Source organism: Dasypus novemcinctus, chromosome X (genome assembly GCF_030445035.2).
Source record: "Dasypus novemcinctus isolate mDasNov1 chromosome X, mDasNov1.1.hap2, whole genome shotgun sequence".
Taxonomy (NCBI): Eukaryota; Metazoa; Chordata; class Mammalia; order Cingulata; family Dasypodidae; genus Dasypus; species Dasypus novemcinctus.
In genome coordinates, this window is record NC_080704.1 from 157,770,549 (window position 1) to 157,789,944 (window position 19,396).

The 19,396-nt window shown below is 39.8% G+C and overlaps 1 protein-coding gene across 1 annotated transcript; it reads right to left on the minus strand.

Annotated features, from left to right (window-relative positions):
• Positions 1–1,197: 1,197 nt before the first annotated feature.
• Positions 1,198–14,553, minus strand: LOC131277269 (uncharacterized). Its single transcript, XM_058292011.1, has 2 exons — positions 13,900–14,553; positions 1,198–5,598 (listed from the first exon to the last, which is right to left on the minus strand). Exons 1-2 carry the CDS (start codon positions 14,551–14,553, stop codon positions 5,434–5,436), a joined length of 819 nt encoding a protein of 272 aa, XP_058147994.1. The 3' UTR covers positions 1,198–5,433.
• Between the last annotated feature and the right edge of the window lie 4,843 nt (positions 14,554–19,396).

Consider the following 19,396-nt stretch of genomic DNA (forward strand, 5'->3'; position numbering starts at 1 on the left):
GCTATTTTTACCACTATAGCTAGGTAATATGATTTAAAGTCTGAAGATGAGGGTTTGTTTTTCCTTTTTATGATATTTCTGGCTATTCAAGACTCCTTACCCTTCCAAATAAATTTGATGATCATGTTTTCAATTTTTTCTTTAATGCTGGTAGAAATTTTTACTGGAATTGCATTGAATCTGTATATCAATTTGAGTAGAATTGATACCTTAATGACATTTAGTCTTCTAATCCATCAGCACAGAATGTTCTTCCAGTTATTTAGGCCTTTTTTGATTTCTTTAAAAATTGAGTTGCAGTTTTCTGAAGACAAGTGCTTTACATTGTTGGTTAAATTCATTCCTATTTGAGTTTTATCTGTCATTTTTATATTCACCACTCTTTTGACACTTTTAGTTACTTTTATTGATATAATCTTCATTTCTAGACTCTCTTCCTGGCCTCTCTCTCCTGTCTTTTCTTTTCAGGCTTTAGCATACCCTTTAGTATTTCCAGAAAATCTGGTGTCTTGGTTAGAAATTCTCTGTTTCTGTTTATCTGTGAATATTCTAATCTCACCCTCATTTTTGAAAGATAGTCTTGCTGGATATAAGATTCTTGGCTGGAAGTTTTTCTCTTGTAGTATCTTAAATATATCAGACCACTGTCTTCTTGCCTCAATTGTTTCTGGTGAGAAATCAGCACTTAATCTTATTGGATATCCCTTATATGTTATGCATTGCTTTTCTTTTTCTGTCCTTAGAATTCTCTCTTTCTCTTTGGCATTTGACAATTTGATGAGTATGTGTCTAAAAGTTGGTCTATTTGGATTTTTTTGGATGGGAGCATGTTGTGCTTCTTGGACGTGGATATCCATGTCCTTCAATAGGGTTGGGAAATTTTCTACCATTATTTCTTCAAATATTCTTTCTGACCCTTTCCCCTTCTCTTCTTCTGGGACACCCATGAACCATATGTTTGCATGCCTTTTGCTGTCGTTTAGTTCCCTGAGACCTTTCTCAATTTTTTCCATTCTTTGCTTCATCTGTACTTTTGTTTGTTCACTTTCAGAGGCTATTTTTTCAAGTTCACCAGTCCTTTCTTCTCCTCCTTAAATCTGCTATTATATGATTCCAATGTTTTTTTTTCAAAATTTCTTTTATTGTACCTTTCATTCTGGTAAGATCTGCTATTTTTCTATGTATGCTTTCAAATTCTTTTTGCTCATCCAGTGTCGTCTTAATATCCTTAATCTCTTTAGCTATCTCATTGAATTTATTAAGGAGATTTATTTAAGTATCTATGATTAGTTGTCTCAACTCCTTTATGTCATCTGGAGGCTTATCTTGTTCCTTTAACTGGGCTATAGCTTCCTGTTTCTTGGCGTCAATTTTAATTTTTTGTTGGTGTCTTTGCATCTGGCTTACTAGAGTATTTATTCTGGGTGCAGTTTTTCTCTTTAATTTAGGGCTTCCTGCCCTTTCTTCCTTGCTGGTTGTGTAGTAGGAGCTAAGCATGCAGTTGGTACTGTAAGCTGTGGAGGTTCAAGCTGCCCTCATTGTGCCAGGGCCCAATGATGCTTCTTCCAACTTTCTCCTTTGCCAGGGGTAGGGACAGAGTCACAGCTGTGTGGAATAATCCAAGTTGTGCAGGCATAGACTGTAGTTGCCCAGAGAGCCTGATGAAGCTTCACGCCCCTTTCTTCCCTGTGGGGATGGAGCTGCCGGTGTGGGCAGCAATCTATGCAGTGCAGGTCCAAGATGACTGCAGTTGGTCCAGTAGACTTCCGATTTTCAGTCTGTGCTGGCCAACGTTACCTGCAGTTACCTGGATAGACTGGTGCAGGGCCTGTCAGCCTCTTCCCTGCCAGAGGCGGGGTTGAAGCCTAGGCTAGAGCTGCAGGCCGATCTGTGTGAAAGACACTGGTTTCCTACCATCACTGAGATTTTTGGTTAGCACAGCTTCCCTTCAGGCTGGGGGTGGAGTCAAAATGGTGGCCACTGACCTCTTTCCGACTTGGGTTGATTCACACCCCAGCTGTGCCCAGTGTTATATCTTAGCCAGCTGAGTCTACCAATCAGTAGCCGAAATTGGCAGCCAACTATCTCCTCCTCCCCTGTTTTTGGGAAATGGAGCTTCCAATTCCAGCCACAGAATAGCTCCTGGGGCAGCTCATGCCACCAGAGTAGGATAATCACCAGCCTCTGTGACTTGGCTGGTAATTTCCTAGAAAGGCTGGTGCAGATCCCTGCAGCTTCCTCCCTGCTGGAGGTGGGGCTAGGGCCTAGGCTAAAGCTGCAGTCTGATCTGGATGGAAAGAAGCTGGTGCCCTCCAGCACTGTGATTTTCAGTTGGCCCCATTTCCCCTCTTGCATGGAGTTAAGATGGCAGTTCCTGGCCTCTTTCTGACTTGGACAGGCTCAAACTTTAGCTCTTCTCATGATTATGCTTTAACCCGCTGAATTTACTCATCAGTAGCTGATATTGTTGCCCAACCTTCTCTTCCTCCCCCATTTTGGGGAAGTAGAGCTTTCAATTCCAGATGCAGAACAGCTCCCAGGGAGGCTTATGCCTCCAGTGGAGAATGGGCATCAGCCTCTGGGGTGTGGAGTGCTCTACTTACAAGTCTTCTCTGCAGACAGGCAGTCTCCTCCTTCCATTCCTTCAAGGATGTTGCAAGATTCTCTTCTGGCCTCCTGGAACCTCCAAACAGGTGTTTCAGCTTGCTCCAGAGAGCTCTGGGTGTTTACTAACTGCCCTGTAGCAGGAGCTGACTCTAGGAGCTACTTTCTCTGCCACCATCTGGCTGGTTCTCCAAATGAATGCAATTTTAATGCAATAAACCGGGCCTGATAGAAAGGACATATTTCCTCAAATGGTTTAAGAGGCTCACTTTGTTGGCTGGGGGAGAGAATCATAAGGTACTGGGATTCTTATTTCTAAAAAAAAATGTTAGTTTGAAAGAGAATTTCACTGTCTCGTGGTATATACATGGGCAGTGTGAAAATGGATTTGAATTTATATAGAGGAGCAATTAGATTAATGAACATATATGCTCCCTGAAAGAAACATAAAAGAGAAAATTTGTTAAAAGATGTACTTTTCCTCCATGTGACCCCAATCTTGGAAGGTAGGGAAGGGAAGAGGTAGCATAGTTTGATGGGCATGAACCCCAACTTTAGAAGTGGAGCAAGAAAGTTTGAGTTCTTGCACTCAGTATTAGGTGGTGACTTTGGGTAAATCTTATAATCTTTCTGATTATCTATTTCCTTGTCTGTAATGCCTGTTTCACAGAATTGTTTTGAGAATTAAATGAACTAAAGAATATGAAACTGTTTTGTGAGCTATAAAGCTTTTTGGGTCCCTCTTTTCTTCTGGGTTCTTACTGTTCCTTGCTCATCAGTCTGCTATAGACTTTCCTATGTTGTATTGTAATTTATTTGTTTATATCTGTTCCTGCTTTAGTTTCCTGGTTGCTAAATCAAATTTCATACAATGGGTTGGCTTACACAATGGTAAATTATTGGCTCATGTTTTTGAGGCTAGGAGAAATCCAGAATTGAGTAGTCAGCTAGGTGATGCTTTCTACTGGAAGATTGTGGTGTCATGGGGCTGGCTGTGATGATCCTTGCTCCTTGTTTTCTTTTTGTCACATAGCAATACACATGGTGGCCCCTTCTGGCTTTTCAGTTCTATTGATTTCCATCTTCTGGCTTCTCAGAATATCTCCTTCTCTGTGACCTTCCCTATAAGGCCTTCAGTAACAGAATTAAGACCCATCCTGAGTCAGGTGGACCACACTCTAACTCAAGTAACCTCATCAAAAGGTCCTATTTAAGGATTCGCACCAAAAGGAATGGGTTAAGTTTAAGAACATGTTTTTCTGCAGTACATAGCTCCATGCCACCACAGTTCCCCCACTAGCTTGAGCTTTTTCCAAGCAAGGATTTTGTTTTATCCATCTTTGAAGCCAGGACCTAACACATACCTACTCAATCAATGTTTGATGAACGTGTGAACAAATGTTTCAGATAGGAGTTTGACCCAGCTGACCTCTTAAACTTCTTTCAGGTTTTGCTGTTTAAGACCCCATGAAAAAGTTTAGGAACAATTAGAGTTGAACATAAGAAGCAATACTGAGAATATAAAAATAGGTTGAAGCATTGTTACAGATTTGTTAAACATATTAAAATTCTAGATTATACTTTCAAAAGGGAAATTGTTGAGAAGGGTTAGTTGAGTTTATATATATAATCAGGGAGGTTATAATTTGTCAAATGAGAAGTAATTTTTCTGATCATGGAATGTTAACAGCTGAAATGAATCTCTCAAAAGCTAGGGCATTTGGTAGAGGAATATCATGGATAAACAAATTAATCAGAACAGAAAGACATTAAAAATTTGTCAAGAAGTGTGGTTAAATTATGGAAAACTAAGTTCCCTTAGTAAGATGCCAGACACTGATGAGACAAGGGGGTGGAGGTTTTGTTGTTTCGTTTTAGTTCGAAAGGAGTTAAAACCATGTTTCCAGCAGCAGCAAAGGAGAAACCTTTAGAGAGCAGAATAAATATACCTATTTGAATAAGGTATTGTGTTAATGACTGAAGAGAATTGTAAACACCAGGGGAAAAGTTGAAGCAGCAATACTAAAATGAAGGAAGAAATGATTGAAGCTGGTTTAGACAGGTCTAAATTATTTATAATGAGAGATGGGAAGACATCCAAAACAATCCCAATAAGAAATTGAAAAGAGATGGCCAATAAGAAGTCAACATTAGAATCCTAGAATTGGAATGGCTTTTGAGAGAACTTAAAACTAAAGAGTTAAACCAGAAATTCCATACATAGTAGACCTCAAAGCCTGTATTAGTCAGCCAAAGGGGTACTGATGCAAAATACCTTAACTTGGTTGGTTTTCATAAAGGGTATTTATTTGGGGTAGGAGCTTATAGATACCAGGCCATAAGCATAAGTTACTTCCCTCACCAAAGTCTATTTTCACGTGTTGGAGGAAGATGTCTGCCGATGTCTGCCAGGGTTCAGGCTTCCTGGGTTCCTCTGGTCTCAGCGCCTCTGTTTCCTCCACAAGGTCAGCTGTAGACTATGAGGCTCTCTAGACTTTGCTTCTCTCCACAAGGTCAGCTGTAGACTCTCAGGTGAATGACTCTGTCTCTCTCCCTGGTGTTTCTGCCATGTCTAAGGAGCCATCTTCATTCCTCTGTGTTCTTCTCCTAGCTCAGGTCCTCTCTTCCCAGGCCTTGCTTTCCTCTGTGTGCTCACTTCCTGGGGCTCCAGCTTAAGACTTCAGCATCAAACTCCAACATCAAAACTCCAACATCAGAAACCCTCAACTCTGTCCTTTGCCATGCCTTTTATCTGTGAGTCCCTACCCACCAATGAGGGGGGACTCAACCCTAATGACATGGCCCAAGCAAGTCCCAACCATAACTCAGTCATGCCCAGGTACAGACCAGATTACAAACATAATCCAATATTGGTGGGGCAAGATGGTGGCTGAGTGAGCACATCTGAGATTCTCTCCTGCAAAGAAGCGGCTGGGCAGCGTTGGAAATTCTTCGGGACCAGGCTGTTTCAGGATTTCGCAGGGCAGAAGATGTCTGGACATCGATTTGGTGGGAAGGTAACAGAGAAAATTTGTGAATAAGATATAATTGAGACTCTATTACAGGAAGGTGGGAGCTGCGCGCGGGACGCTCCCTCCTGGGGTGGGCGGAGTCATGGCACTGGTGCTGCGGCGGTGATTTCTGGAGGCTCTGCCGTACTGGGGAATTCATAAGCCCCGAGCGGGCTGTTGGGGGGTTAATAGGACAGGAGGCCTTCCCAGACCGATTTGGGGAGGCAAACAGGAGTTTTTTTGCAAAGCGGGGAATTTTTTATTGCGGACACAAATAATAGGGCTTCTACCTAGAGCCCCGCCTCCCGAAGGCCGGCTGCCGATCTGAAGCAGCCTTAAATTTTTCACAATAAAGAGACATCATCAGGAGACGTCTGGAAGCTGATTAGGGGAATATTTTGCAAAGCGTGGGAATTTCAGTTTTGGGCTCTGTTATCAGTGTGTCCGGCTGGAGCCCCACCCCTGGGCCTGGCTACTGATCTGCATCATTAAATTGGCTGCAGTGTAGAGGCACCCCCAAGTGGCCGTTCTGGGGTCTTACAGGGTGGGAGGTGTCGTGAAGTCGAATTGGTGATACAGCCACAGAATAGACCCAGTGAGTGAGTGAATTGAGGGGTTCAGACACATAGATTAGAGTTTGCGGAAGTGACCTCTCCCATAGGGCTGGCACCCAGCTGTGGGGATCCCTGAAGGCTGTGTTGCACTGCAGTGCTCCCAGGCTCCCTGTTAACCAGGTTTGAGGGTGCCAGGTCTGAGTCCCCTAAACCCTGGTGGCCCACACCCCAGAGACTCACACCTCTTGAGTCTTCAATATCTCAGACTTTCCATCCCTGAATCCATCACACCCTGAGGTCCATCTGAGGTCCTTGAATGTCCTAGCCCTCAATGTTTGCGTTTTTTCTTTTTTGTTTTGTTTTGTTGTGTTGTGTTTTTATTTTTATTTTATTTATATTATTTTTTAATGTCCTGATTGCTAACATTGCATTATCTCCTAGTCTTTTCTCCCAGCATATCCCCCAAAATCATTTTTTTTCCAGTTATTTAGGGGGGTTCTTTTGTTGTTGCTGTTGTGGTTGTTCTATATCTTTTTTTCTTTTCCATACTTGTTCCCCTCCCTTTACCCACCCCCTTTTTCTTCCTTTTTTCTCTCTTTTTTTTTCTCTCTCTCTCTTGTCCCTCATTTTCTTCTTATTTTATTTTATCTTAATTATACAATAGGTGCTGCAGGGAACACCTCACATTTGCTGGGTTTCCTCATCCTCCGCTGCCTCATTAATGTGTGAATTGATTTTGGCTACCTACACTATCCCCTTTCCCCTACATCTTGATATCCTCCATCATCTACTGTCTCTCCTATATTCCACCTCCCTTTCTTTGATCCCCAAAGTGTCTAACTCTTAATTTCTAATACCTTTGTTTTGTTTTCTGTCTTTTATCCACTCTTGAAACTATTGCCTTTCTTTTCTCTTTCCCTCTCTCATGAAAACACTAGCCTTTTAATTCATACCATATTCTTCCCATATTCAGTCGACTACCTCATTATAGGTACTCTACCTACTGCTATATCTCTACACAACTTACATGAATCTAATATCCATCCTCCCAGATCTCATATTGTTGACCTGTTAACGTTTATCACCAATACTACTTTACACTTTTTCCTTTCTTACACAATTGCCTTTCCCTGGCCCTAATACTTTCCTTTAAAGTGAACTCAACCAGCAATAAGAAATTAGAATAAGAAGAACAAAGTGACAAAGAGAAGATATAACACTTAAGCTAAGACAACAGCTAATTAATCCCCAAGACTAGACAAAGAAGCTAAGGAACTGATTAAACCCGTCAAGATAAAATGATGACCAGACAGCAACAAAAATCTACATATCAAACCAGTAATCAAGAAAACATGGCTGAATCCAATGAACAAACTAAAAACCAGGAAGGGGAGCAGAACTTAGCACAAGCAGTTAAAGATCTCAGAACATTTATCACCGACAAATTTAATGAAGTAAAGGAAGAGGTTAACAACATGAAGACAACATTTGGAGGGGAAATTGCAGACATATGCAAAAAGATAACAGATATAATGGGAATGAACACCACAGTTCAAGAAATCAAAAATACACTTGCAGCAAATATCAGCAGACTATAAGAGGCAGAGCAGAGAATTAGTGATGTAGAAGACAGTACATCAGAAATCAAACAGATAGTAGAATTGATCGATAAAAAGATAGAAAAAATCCAGCTAGTACTTAGGGACCTGAATGACAATGCAAAGCACTCAAACATACGTATTATAGGCATCCCAGAAGGAGAAGAGAAGGGAAAGGGGTCAGAAGGAGTGTTGCAGGAAATAATGGCTAATAACTTCCCAAATCTACTGAAAGAGACAGATGTACATATCCAAGAAGCACAGCGCACCCCAATTGTCATAAACCCCAACAGGCCCACCCCAAGACATATACTTGTTAAATTATCCAACGCTCAAGACAAAGGGAAAATTCTATAAGCAGCAAGAGAAAAGAAAACCATCACATACAAGGGAAGCTCCATAAAATTACGTGCTTATTTCTCATCTGAAACCGTGGAGGCAAGAAGGCAGTGGTATGATATAGTCAAGGTACTAAAGGAAAAAAATTTCCAACCAAAAATACTCTATCCAGCTAAACTAGCATTCAAAAATGATGGAGAGTTCAAAATATTCACAGATAAACAGAAACTGAAAGAGTATGCCAAGAAGAAACCTCCCCTTGAAGAAATTCTAAAGGGAGTTCTGCAGGAAGAAAGGAAAAAACAGGACAGGCAGAGTTGGAGGACAGTGTAAGAGCAACAAAAAAGACAAACAGAGAAGGGGAAAAAAAACCAAACAAAATATATATAACAAACACAAGTCCAATCAAAATATGGCTAACATAAATAATTCCTTGAAAGTAATAACACTGAATGTCAATGGATTAAACTCACCTATCAAAAGATTCAGACTGGGACATTGGATAAGGAAATATGACCCATCTATATGCTGTCTACAAGAGACATATCTTAGACCCAGAGACTCATGGAGGCTGAAAGTGAATGGTTGGAAAACAATCTTACAAGCAAACAATAACCAAAAAAAGGCAGGAGTAGCTATATGAATATCAGACAAAATAGACTTTAAATGCAAAACAATTGTGAGAGACAAAAAAGGATACTACATATTAATGAAAGGGACAATATGTCAAGAAGATCGAACAATCATAAATATTTATGCTCCTAACAAGGGTGCCTCTAAGTACGTGAGGCAAGTGCTGGAAAAACTAAGTGAAAGAATAGGTGCATCTACAATTATAGTGGGGGATTTTAATACACCACTATCAACTCTGGACAGAACATCTCAAAAGAGAATCACTAAAGAAACAAAATATTTGAACAGTATATTAGAGGAGCTGGATCTAATAGACATATACAGATCATTACACCCAAACACAGCAGGATATACATTTTTCTTAAGCGCACATGGATCATTCTCCAAGATAGACCATATGCTAGGCCACAAAGAAAGGCTTAATGAATTCAGAAAGATTGAAATCATACAAAATAATATCTCTGACCACAGTGGAGTGAAGCTGGAAATTTACAAGGGCCAGAGGCCTAGATTTCACACCATGATTTGGAAATTAAACAGCACAATCTTAGAAAAACAGTGGTTCAAAGAGGAAATCTCAAAAGAAATCAATGACTACCTTGAAACAAATGATAATGATAACACAACATACCAAAATTTATGGGATGCAGCAAAAGCAGTACTGAGAGGGAAACTGATAGCCATAAATTCATACATCAAAAAAGAAGAAAGAGCAAAAATTGAAGAACTAACTGCACATTTGGAGGAATGAGAAAAAAAACAGCAAAGTAATCCAACAGGAAGAAGAAGGAAGGAAATAACAAAGATAAGAGCAGAACTAAATGAAATAGAAACTAAGAAAGCACTTGAAAAGATAAACAAGACCAAGAGCTGGTTTTTTGAGAAGATCAATAAAATTGACAAACCTTTAGCGAGACTAACAAAGAAAAAAAGAGAGAAGATGCAAATATACAAACTAAGAAATCAGAAAGGAGATATCACCACTGACCCCACAGAAATAAAGACTATCATAAGAGGACACTTTGAAAAACTATATTCCAACAAAAATGACAATTCAGAGGAAATGGGCAAATTCCTAGAAACACATACACAGCCTATACTGATGAAAGAAAAAATTGATGATCTCAATAAACCAATCACAAGTAAAGAGATAGAAGCAGTCTTTAAAAACCTCCCAACTAAGAAGAGCCCAGGGCCAGATGGCTTCACGGGTGAATTCTACAAAACATTCCAGAAAGAACTAACACCAATCCTGCTGAAACTATTCCAAAAATTTGAAACAGAAGGAACATTGCCTAACTCCTTTTATGATGCTAACATTACCCTAGTACCAAAGCCAAACAAAGACACTACAAGAAAGGAAAACTACAGACCAATTTCTCTAATGAACCTAGACGCAAAAATACTTAACAAAATACTTGCTAATTGTATTCAACAACACATTAAACGAATTATACACCACGACCAAGTGGGATTCTTTCCAGGTATGCAAGGATGGTTCAACATAAGAAAATCAATCAATGTAATACACCATATAAACAGATTGAAGGAAAAAAATCGCATGATTATATCTATAGATGCAGAAAAAGCATTTGACAAAATACAGCACCCTTTCTTGATAAAAACACTCCAAAAGATCGGAATACAAGGAAATTTTTTGAACATGATAAAGAGTATATATGAAAAACCTACAGCCAACATTGTTTACAATGGAGAAATCCTAAAATCCTTCCCTCTAAAGTCAGGAACAAGACAAGGATGCCCACTGTCTCCCCTTCTATTTAACATTGTCTTAGAAGTACTTGCTCAAACACTGAGGCAAGAACCAGATATAAAAGGCATTCAAATTGGAAAGGAAGAAGTCAAAATTTCATTATTTGCAGATGACATGATCCTATACATAGAAAACCCTAAGAGGTATATAACAAAGATTCCAGAACTCATAAATGAGTTTAGTAAAGTCGCAGGTTATAAGATCAATGCGCAAAAATCAGTAGCAGTTCTGTACACCAATAATCAACAAGATCAGGAGGAAATCAAGAAACAAATACCATTCACAATAGTAACTTAAAAAATCAAGTATTTAGGAATAAATTTAACTAAAGATGTAAAAACTTATACACCGAGAACTATACAAGACCGTTCAAGAAAATCAAAGAAGACCTAAATAAATGGAAGAATATTCCCTGTTCATGGATAGGAAGACTAAATATTATTAAGATGTCTATCCTACCAAAACTGATCTACACATTCAATGCAATCCCAATAAAAATCAGCACAGCCTTCTTTAAGGAACTAGAAAAACTAACTATGAAATTTATTTGGAAAGGAAAGAGGCCCCAAATAGCCAAAGACATATTGAAAAAGAAAAACGAAATTGGAGGAATCACACTACCTGACTTCAAAACATACTACAAAGCTACAGTAGTGAAAACAGCATGGTATTGGCATAAGGAAAGACACACAGACCAATGGAATTGAATTGAAAGTTCTGATATAGAACCTCATATATATAGCCATATAATATTCAATAAAGCCGCCAAAGCCTCTCAACTGTGAGAGAATGGCCTATTCAAGAAATGGTGTCTGGAGAACTGGATATCCATATGTAGAAGAATGAAAGAGGATTACCATCTCACACCTTTTACAAAGATCAACTCAAGATGGATCAAAGACCTAAATATAAGAGCCAAGACCATAAAGACCTTGGAAAGCAATGTAGGGAAACATCTACAAGACCTTGTAATAGTAAATGGCTTCATGAAAATCACACCAAAAGCGCGAGCAGCAAAAGAACAAATAGATAAATGGGACTTCCTCAAAATTAAAGCCTTCTGCACCTCAAAGGATTTGTCAAGAAAGTAAAAAGGGAACCTACACAATGGGAGAAAATATTTGGCAACCATATATCCGATAAGAGACTTATAACTTGCATATATAAAGAACTCATATATCTTGAAAATAAAAAGATAAACAACCCTTTTAAAAAATGGGAAAAAGATTTAAACAGACACTTCTCCAAAGAAGAAATAGAAATGGCTGAAAAGCACATGAAAAAATGCTCCAAATCTCTAGCTCTCAGGGAAATGCAAATCAAAATTACAATGAGATACCATCTTACTCCCATAAGATTGGCAGCTATGAAAAAAACAGAAGAATACAAATGCTGGAGAGGATGTGAAGAAATGGGAACACTCATCCACTGCTGGTGGGAATGCAGAAGGATCCAACCATTCTGGAGGACATTTTGGTGGTTTCTCAAAAAACTAACCATAGATTTGCCATATGACCCAGCAATACCGCTGCTGGGTATATACCCAGCAGAACTGAAAACAAGGACACAAACCAATATATGCATACCAATGTACATAGCAGCATTGTTCACTATCGCCAAAAGTTGGAAACAACCCAAATGCCCATCAACAGATGAGTGAATCAATAAAATGTGGTATATACATACAATGGAATACTACTCGGCTTTAAGAACAAATACACTGCAAACACATGTGATAACATGGATGAATCTTGAGAACCTTATGCTGAGTGAAGCAACCCAGGCATTGAAGGACAAATACTACATGACCTCAATGATATGAAATAAGCAAGCTGCCTCAGAGAGCTAGAGACTGGAAGATAGGTTTACAGGAAATCGGGGGGGGTGGAGGAAGGATGTGAGCTGACGTCTGCAGGGGTGGAATCTATGATGAGCTGGCGGTAAGTGTGAGCACAAAGAAGAGATAAAATGGGGGCAAGAGGTTGCTTTTTGGTGGGGCTTTGCGGGTTTGAGGGGGGCAGGGCATGGGCGGATGGGTAATATTGTCCAAAAAATTGGGGGGAGGGAGGGGCAACATACGAACATAGGAGATTGTCAGGTGTTGGTTGAGAGTAAAATGCTGAGAAAACCGTATCAAAATATAATTAGGAAGGTTACCTGTTTAGGATGCTCGGAGGGGACGGTCTGACACGGGGCGGACTCCTGGGGAATGTCTGAATGCTCATTTTGCCAGGGTGGGTTGTACCATTAGGTAGAGACCCAAGTAATGAGAGTGGGAGTGGACCCACATCCTAGGGAGGACTAATGCCATCAAATAGAGGGAACTGTTATCTCTCAAGAGAAAGGGTGACTTCCAGGGCATTAGGGCAGTTGAGCAAGTCAGGCCCTGAACACTGTTGCAAGTATCTCTGGACGTGGCTCCTCGGGAAATGGAGATTGGCTGTTGCTGTGGGCCCCAAGGGGAGGGGAAAATGGATATTGAATGGATGGAACCAAGGTAAATGTGGGGGCAAGAGAGGCGTTTCTCGAGAGTACACAAGGATGGATATAAATCATGTAATATTACACCAAAAACATATAGGGGACGACAGACTAATAATGTAAACGATAATGTAAAACATAGGATAACTAAAAAATTTAGAAAACTGTATAGCCTAAAGTATGGACCACATTGTAAGCACAGATGTCACCTTGTTTGAAAGCTATTGTCTCAGAGTCTGTACATCAGTTTCAGTAAATATAATATGAATAAGTTAAAAGATTATCACTGTGGAAGGGAAAAGATTTTATGGTGGATGTGTGGGAGTACTGTATATTGTATATATGAATTACTGTGATCTAGGGCTCTTGCGAAGAGAAGCTCAATAATTAGGAAAAAAGAAAAGAAAAAGATAGGATGTAGAATTTTTCCAAATCAATATGTATTCTATATCTAACCTCTAAACTCATCACTATATTCCATTTTACTAGTAAGGGAACCTGACATTATATTGGGCTTCACTTTTCAGGAAGTTTTGGATCACAGAGTGGTTCAACAATGGTAGTGGAGGAAAACTGGTATGGGATGTTATTGACAGGCGATATATGGTTGACAGGGAGTTATGCAGGGCATGTGTCCAGGGTGCATGGAAATGTTTGGATATACTCATAGTGGAAACAATTAAAAACAACAGCTGGGGGGGTACTGGGTTACTGGCCGGGGGGTGGGGCTCTGTCGTGGTCCCTAGGGGAGCAGCGGCAGTCCCCCAGGTGCAACGGTAAGGAGCAGGAAGGAATGAGGGTCCAACAGTGAGCCCCTGAGTCTAATGACTATCCTTGTGAGCCTATACACCTGAAATAAGAACAAGGCCTAGATCTGGGGGAAGATGGTGGCTGCGTGAGCTTACCTGGTAGTGTCTCAGCAGGGGACGGTTGGGCAGCGTTGAAGGCTCTTTGGGACCGCGCTGTTTCGGGGATTTTTGCTGGTTGGAAGGTGTCTGGACGTCAATTCGGTGGGAAGGTAACAGAGAGGATACGTCTATAACATATAAACGGAGGTCCCAGCTGGGCGTGGGAAGTTCCCTCCGGGGGTGGGCGGAGACGCGGTAGCAGGCGCTCCTGCGGCTCCGGAGCCACGGCGGCCAGGGTTTTTGTTTTTTTTTTCCTTTCTCTGGAGGTTTTGCAGTGCTGAGAAATTCGCGGATACGCGGCTGGCTGGTGAGGGATTGTTGGGACAAGACTCCTTTGCAGATTGATTTGGGGAGACAGACGGTGTATTGTGCTGAAGCGGGGGAAGGGTTAGCCGTCGGACAGGGGGGATAGAGCTTCCGCCTGGAGCTCCATCCCCACAGGTCCGGCTGCCGATCTGCAACGGAATTGGATTTTGGACAATAAGGGGACATAATTGAGAGACTGTTGTAGGGTGCAGTGAGGGAGGAGGACACATCTGAAAGCTGATTGGGGAATATTTTGCGAAGTTTGGGATTTCGGATCTTAGAGTCTGTTTTCGGCGTTTCCAGCTGAAGCCCACCCCACCCGGCGGGGCTTGGGATCTGGGTCATTGAACTGGCCGGGGTGTAGAGGCGCCCTCAAGTGGCAGTTGCGTGGGAGCACAGGGAGGGAGTTGTCCCAAGGCTGATACCCTGAGGAGTTAGGTGAATTTCAGGGATTAGATATTCAAAATAGAATTCACGAATCGGGCTTCCCCCACTGGGCTGGCACCCAGCTACGGGGATCCCGGAGGGTTGTGTTGCACTGCGGGGCTCCTCAGCTTTCTGTGGACCAGATTTGAGGTTGCCAGGTCTGGGTCCCCTGGACTCTGGGGGTCCACACCCCAGACTCACACCTCTTGAGTCTTCAGTGTCTCAGACTTTCCACCCCTGAATCCATCACGCCCTGGGGTCTACCTGGGGTCCTTGAGTGCCCTGGACCTTAACGTTTGCATTTTATCTTTATTGGTTCATATTGTTTTGGTTTGATTTTCACTTTATCTTACTTTTTACTCTTTTTGACGTCCTGATTGCTAATATTGCATTATCCCCTAGTCTTTTCTCCTAGCGTGTCCCCCAAAGTCCCTTTTTTTTTTTTTTTAAATACAGTTATTTAGGGGTTTTTTTTTTGTTTTTTTGTTTTTTTGTTTTTTTTTTTTTTTGTTTTTTTTTTTTGCTGGTTGTTTTAGATAGTGTTGCAATTGTGACACGTGTATACCTATATCTCTCTTCCCCCTATCTGTACCCCACCATTTGCCTATCCTCTTTTTCTTTCTTCCTTTCTTCTTGTCTTTCTTTTTTCCTTTATTATAATTAGTTTTTTTTTTCTCCTCGGTTTTCTCTTTCCCTCTTGTCCCTCATTTTCCACTTATTTTATTTTAATTCAAGTACGCAATAGGTGCTACAGGGAACTCCTCATATTTGCTGGGTTATCCCTTCCTACACTGCCTCATTTCTGTGTGAACTGATTTAGGCTACCTACACTATCCCCCGTCCCCTGCATCTTGATATCCACTATCATCTACTGTATCTCCTATATTCCACCCCCCACTTCCCATTCTTTGATCCACAAACTGTCTAACTCTTAATTTCTAATACCTTTGTTCTGTTTTCTGTCTGTTATCCACTCTTGAAACTATTACCTTTCTTTTCTTTTTCCCTCTCTCATGAAAACAATAGCTTTGTAGTTCATACCATATTCTGCCTATATTCAGCCATCTAATCCATAAAAGGTACTCTACCTACAGCTATAACTCTATACAATCTACATGAATCTAACCTCCATCCTCCCAGATCTCATATTCTTGCTTTGTTAACATACATTACTAATACTACTCTACACTTTTCCCTTGCTGACACAATTGCCTTTCCCCAACACTAATACTTTCTTCTAAAGTGAACCTAACCAACAACAAGTAACTTGAATAAGAAGAAAAAAGTGACAAAGAGAAGATATAACTACTATGCAAAAATAACAACTAATTAACCTCCAAAAGCAGACAAAGAAGCTAAGGAACTGATTAAATCCGTCAAAATAAAGAGATGACCAGAAAGCAACAAAAATCTACAAACCAAACCAATAATCAGGAAAACATGGCTGAATCCAATCAACAAACCAATAATCACGAAGGGGAGCAAAACTTGGCACAAGCAATGAAAGAACTCAGAACATTTATCACCGACAAATTTGATGCAGTAATGAAAGAGGTTAACAACATGAAGACATCACTTGGAGGGGAAATTGCAGACATACGCAAAAACATAACAGATATGATGGGAATGAACACCACAGTTCAAGAAATCAAAAATACACTTGCAGCAAATATCAGCAGACTAGAAGAGACAGAGCAGAGAATTAGTGATGTAGAAGACAGTACCTCAGAAATCAAACAGATAGTAGAAGGGGTCAATAAGAAGATAGAAAAAATCCAATCAGGATTTAGGGACTTGAATGACAATGCAAAACGTTCAAACATACGTATTATAGGCATTCCAGAAGGTGAAGAGAAGGGAAAGGGGTCAGAAGGAGTGTTGCAGGAAATAATGGCTGAAAACTTCCCAAATCTACTGAAAGAGACAGATGTACATATCCAAGAAGCACAGCGCACTCCACAAGTCATAAACCCCAACAGGCCCACCCCAAGACATATACTTATCAAATTATCCAATGCTCAAGACAAAGAGAAAATCCTAAAAGCAGCAAGAGAAAAGAAAACCATCACATACAAGGGAAGCTCAATTAGATTAAGTGCTGATTTCTCTTCTGAAACCATGGAGGCAAGAAGACAGTGGTATGATATAGTCAAGGTACTAAAGGAAAAGAACTTCCAACCAAGAATACTTTATCCAGCTAAACTAGCATTCAAACATGAGGGAGAGTTCAAAATATTCACAGACAAACAGAAACTGAAAGAGTATACCAACAAGAAACCTCCCCTTCAAGAAATTCTAAAGGGAGTTTTGCAGGAAGAAAGAAAAAAACAGGAAAGGCAAAGTTGGAGGAGAGTATAAGACCAACAACAACAACAAAAAAGACAAAAAAATATATACAAACAAAATATGACGAACACAAATCTAATCAAAATATGGCTAACACAAATAATTCCTTGATAGTAATAACACTGAATGTCAATGGATTAAACTCACCTATCAAAAGATTCAGACTGGGACATTGGATAAGGAAATATGACCCATCCATATGCTGTCTACAAGAGACACATCTTAGACCCAGAGACGCATGGAGACTGAAAGTGAATGGCTGGAAAACAATCATACAAGCTAACAATAACCAAAAAAAGGCAGGAGTAGCTATATTAATATCAGACAAAATAGACTTTAAATGTGAAACAATTGTGAGAGACAAAGAAGGATACTACATTTTAGTGAAAGGGAAAATCTGTCAAGAAGATAGAACAATCATAAATATCTATGCCCCTAACAAGGGTGCCTCTAAATACGTCAGGCAAACGCTGGAAAAACTAAGTGAAAGAATAGATACATCTACAATTATAGTGGGGGATTTTAATACACCACTATCAACTCTGGACAGAACATCTCAAAAGAGAATCACCAAAGAGACAAAACATCTGAATAGTATATTAGAGGAGCTGGATCTAATAGACATATATAGATCGCTACACCCAAACACAGCAGGTTATACATTTTTCTCAAGCGCACATGGATCATTCTCCAAGATAGATCATATGCTAGGCCACAAAGAAAGGCTGAACGAATTCAGAAAGATTGAAATCATACAAAACATTATCTCTGACCACAGTGGAGTCAAGCTGGAGATTTGCAAGGGACAGAAGCCCAGATTTCACACCACGATTTGGAAATTAAACAGCACACTCCTAGAAAAACAGTGGGTCAAAGAGGAAATCTCAAAAGAAATCAATGACTACCTTGAAACAAATGATAATGATAACACAACATACCAAAAAAAATTTATGGGATGCAGCAAAAGCAGTACTGAGAGGGAAGTTTATAGCCATAAATTCCTATATCAAAAAAGAAGAAAGAGCAAAAATTGAAGAACTAACTACACATTTGAAGGAATTAGAAAAACAACAACAAAGTAACCCAACAGGAAGAAGAAGGAAGGAAATAACAAAGATAAGAGCAGAACTAAATGAAATAGAAAATAAGAAAGCACTTGAACAGATAAACAAGACCAAGAGCTGGTTTTTTGAGAAGATTAAAAAAATTGACAAACCTTTAGCAACACTAACAAAGAAAAAAAGAGAGAAGATGCAAATACACAAAATAAGAAATGAGGAAGGCAATATCACCACTGACCCCACAGAAATAAAGACTATCATAAGAGGATATTTTGAAAAACTATATTCCAACAAAAATGACAATCTAGAGGAAATGGACAAATTCCTAGAAACACATAAGCAGCCCATATTGACGAAAGAAGAAATTGATGATCTTAACAAACCAATCACAAGCACAGAGATAGAATCAGTTATCAAAAATCTCCCAACTAAGAAGAGCCCAGGGCCAGATGGCTTCACAGGTGAATTCTACAAAACATTCCGGAAAGAACTGACACCAATCCTGCTGAAACTATTCCAAAACATCGAAACGGAAAGAACATTACCCAACTCCTTCTATGATGCCAACATTACCCTAGTACCAAAGCCAAACAAAGACATCACAAGAAAGGAAAATTACAGACCAATTTCTCTAATGAACCTAGACGCAAAAATACTTAACAAAATACTTGCTAATCGTATTCAACAACACATTAAACGTATTATACACCACGACCAAGTGGGATTCATCCCAGGTATGCAAGGATGGTTCAACATAAGAAAATCAATCAACGTAATACACCATATAAACAGATTGAAGGAAAAAAATCACATGATTATATCTATTGATGCAGAAAAAGCATTTGACAAAATACAGCACCCTTTCTTAATAAAAACACTCCAAAAGATTGGAATACAAGGGAATTTTTTGAACATGATAAAGAGTATATATGAAAAACCTAAAGCCAATATTGTCTACAATGGAGAAATCCTAGACTCCTTCCCTCTAAACTCAGGAACAAGACAAGGATGCCCACTGTCTCCGCTCCTATTTAACATTGTCTTAGAAGTACTTGCTCGAGCACTGAGGCAAGAACCAGAAATAAAAGGCATTCAAATTGGAAAGGAAGAAGTCAAAATTTCATTATTTGCAGATGACATGATCCTATACATAGAAAACCCTGAGAGATCTACAACGAAGATTCTAGAACTCATAAATGAGTTTAGTAAAGTCGCAGGTTATAAGATCAATGCGCAAAAATCAGTAGCATTTCTGTACACCAATAATGAGCAAGATCAGGAGGAAATCAAGAAACAAATACCATTCACAATAGTAAATAAAAAAATCAAATACTTAGGAATAAATTTAACTAAAG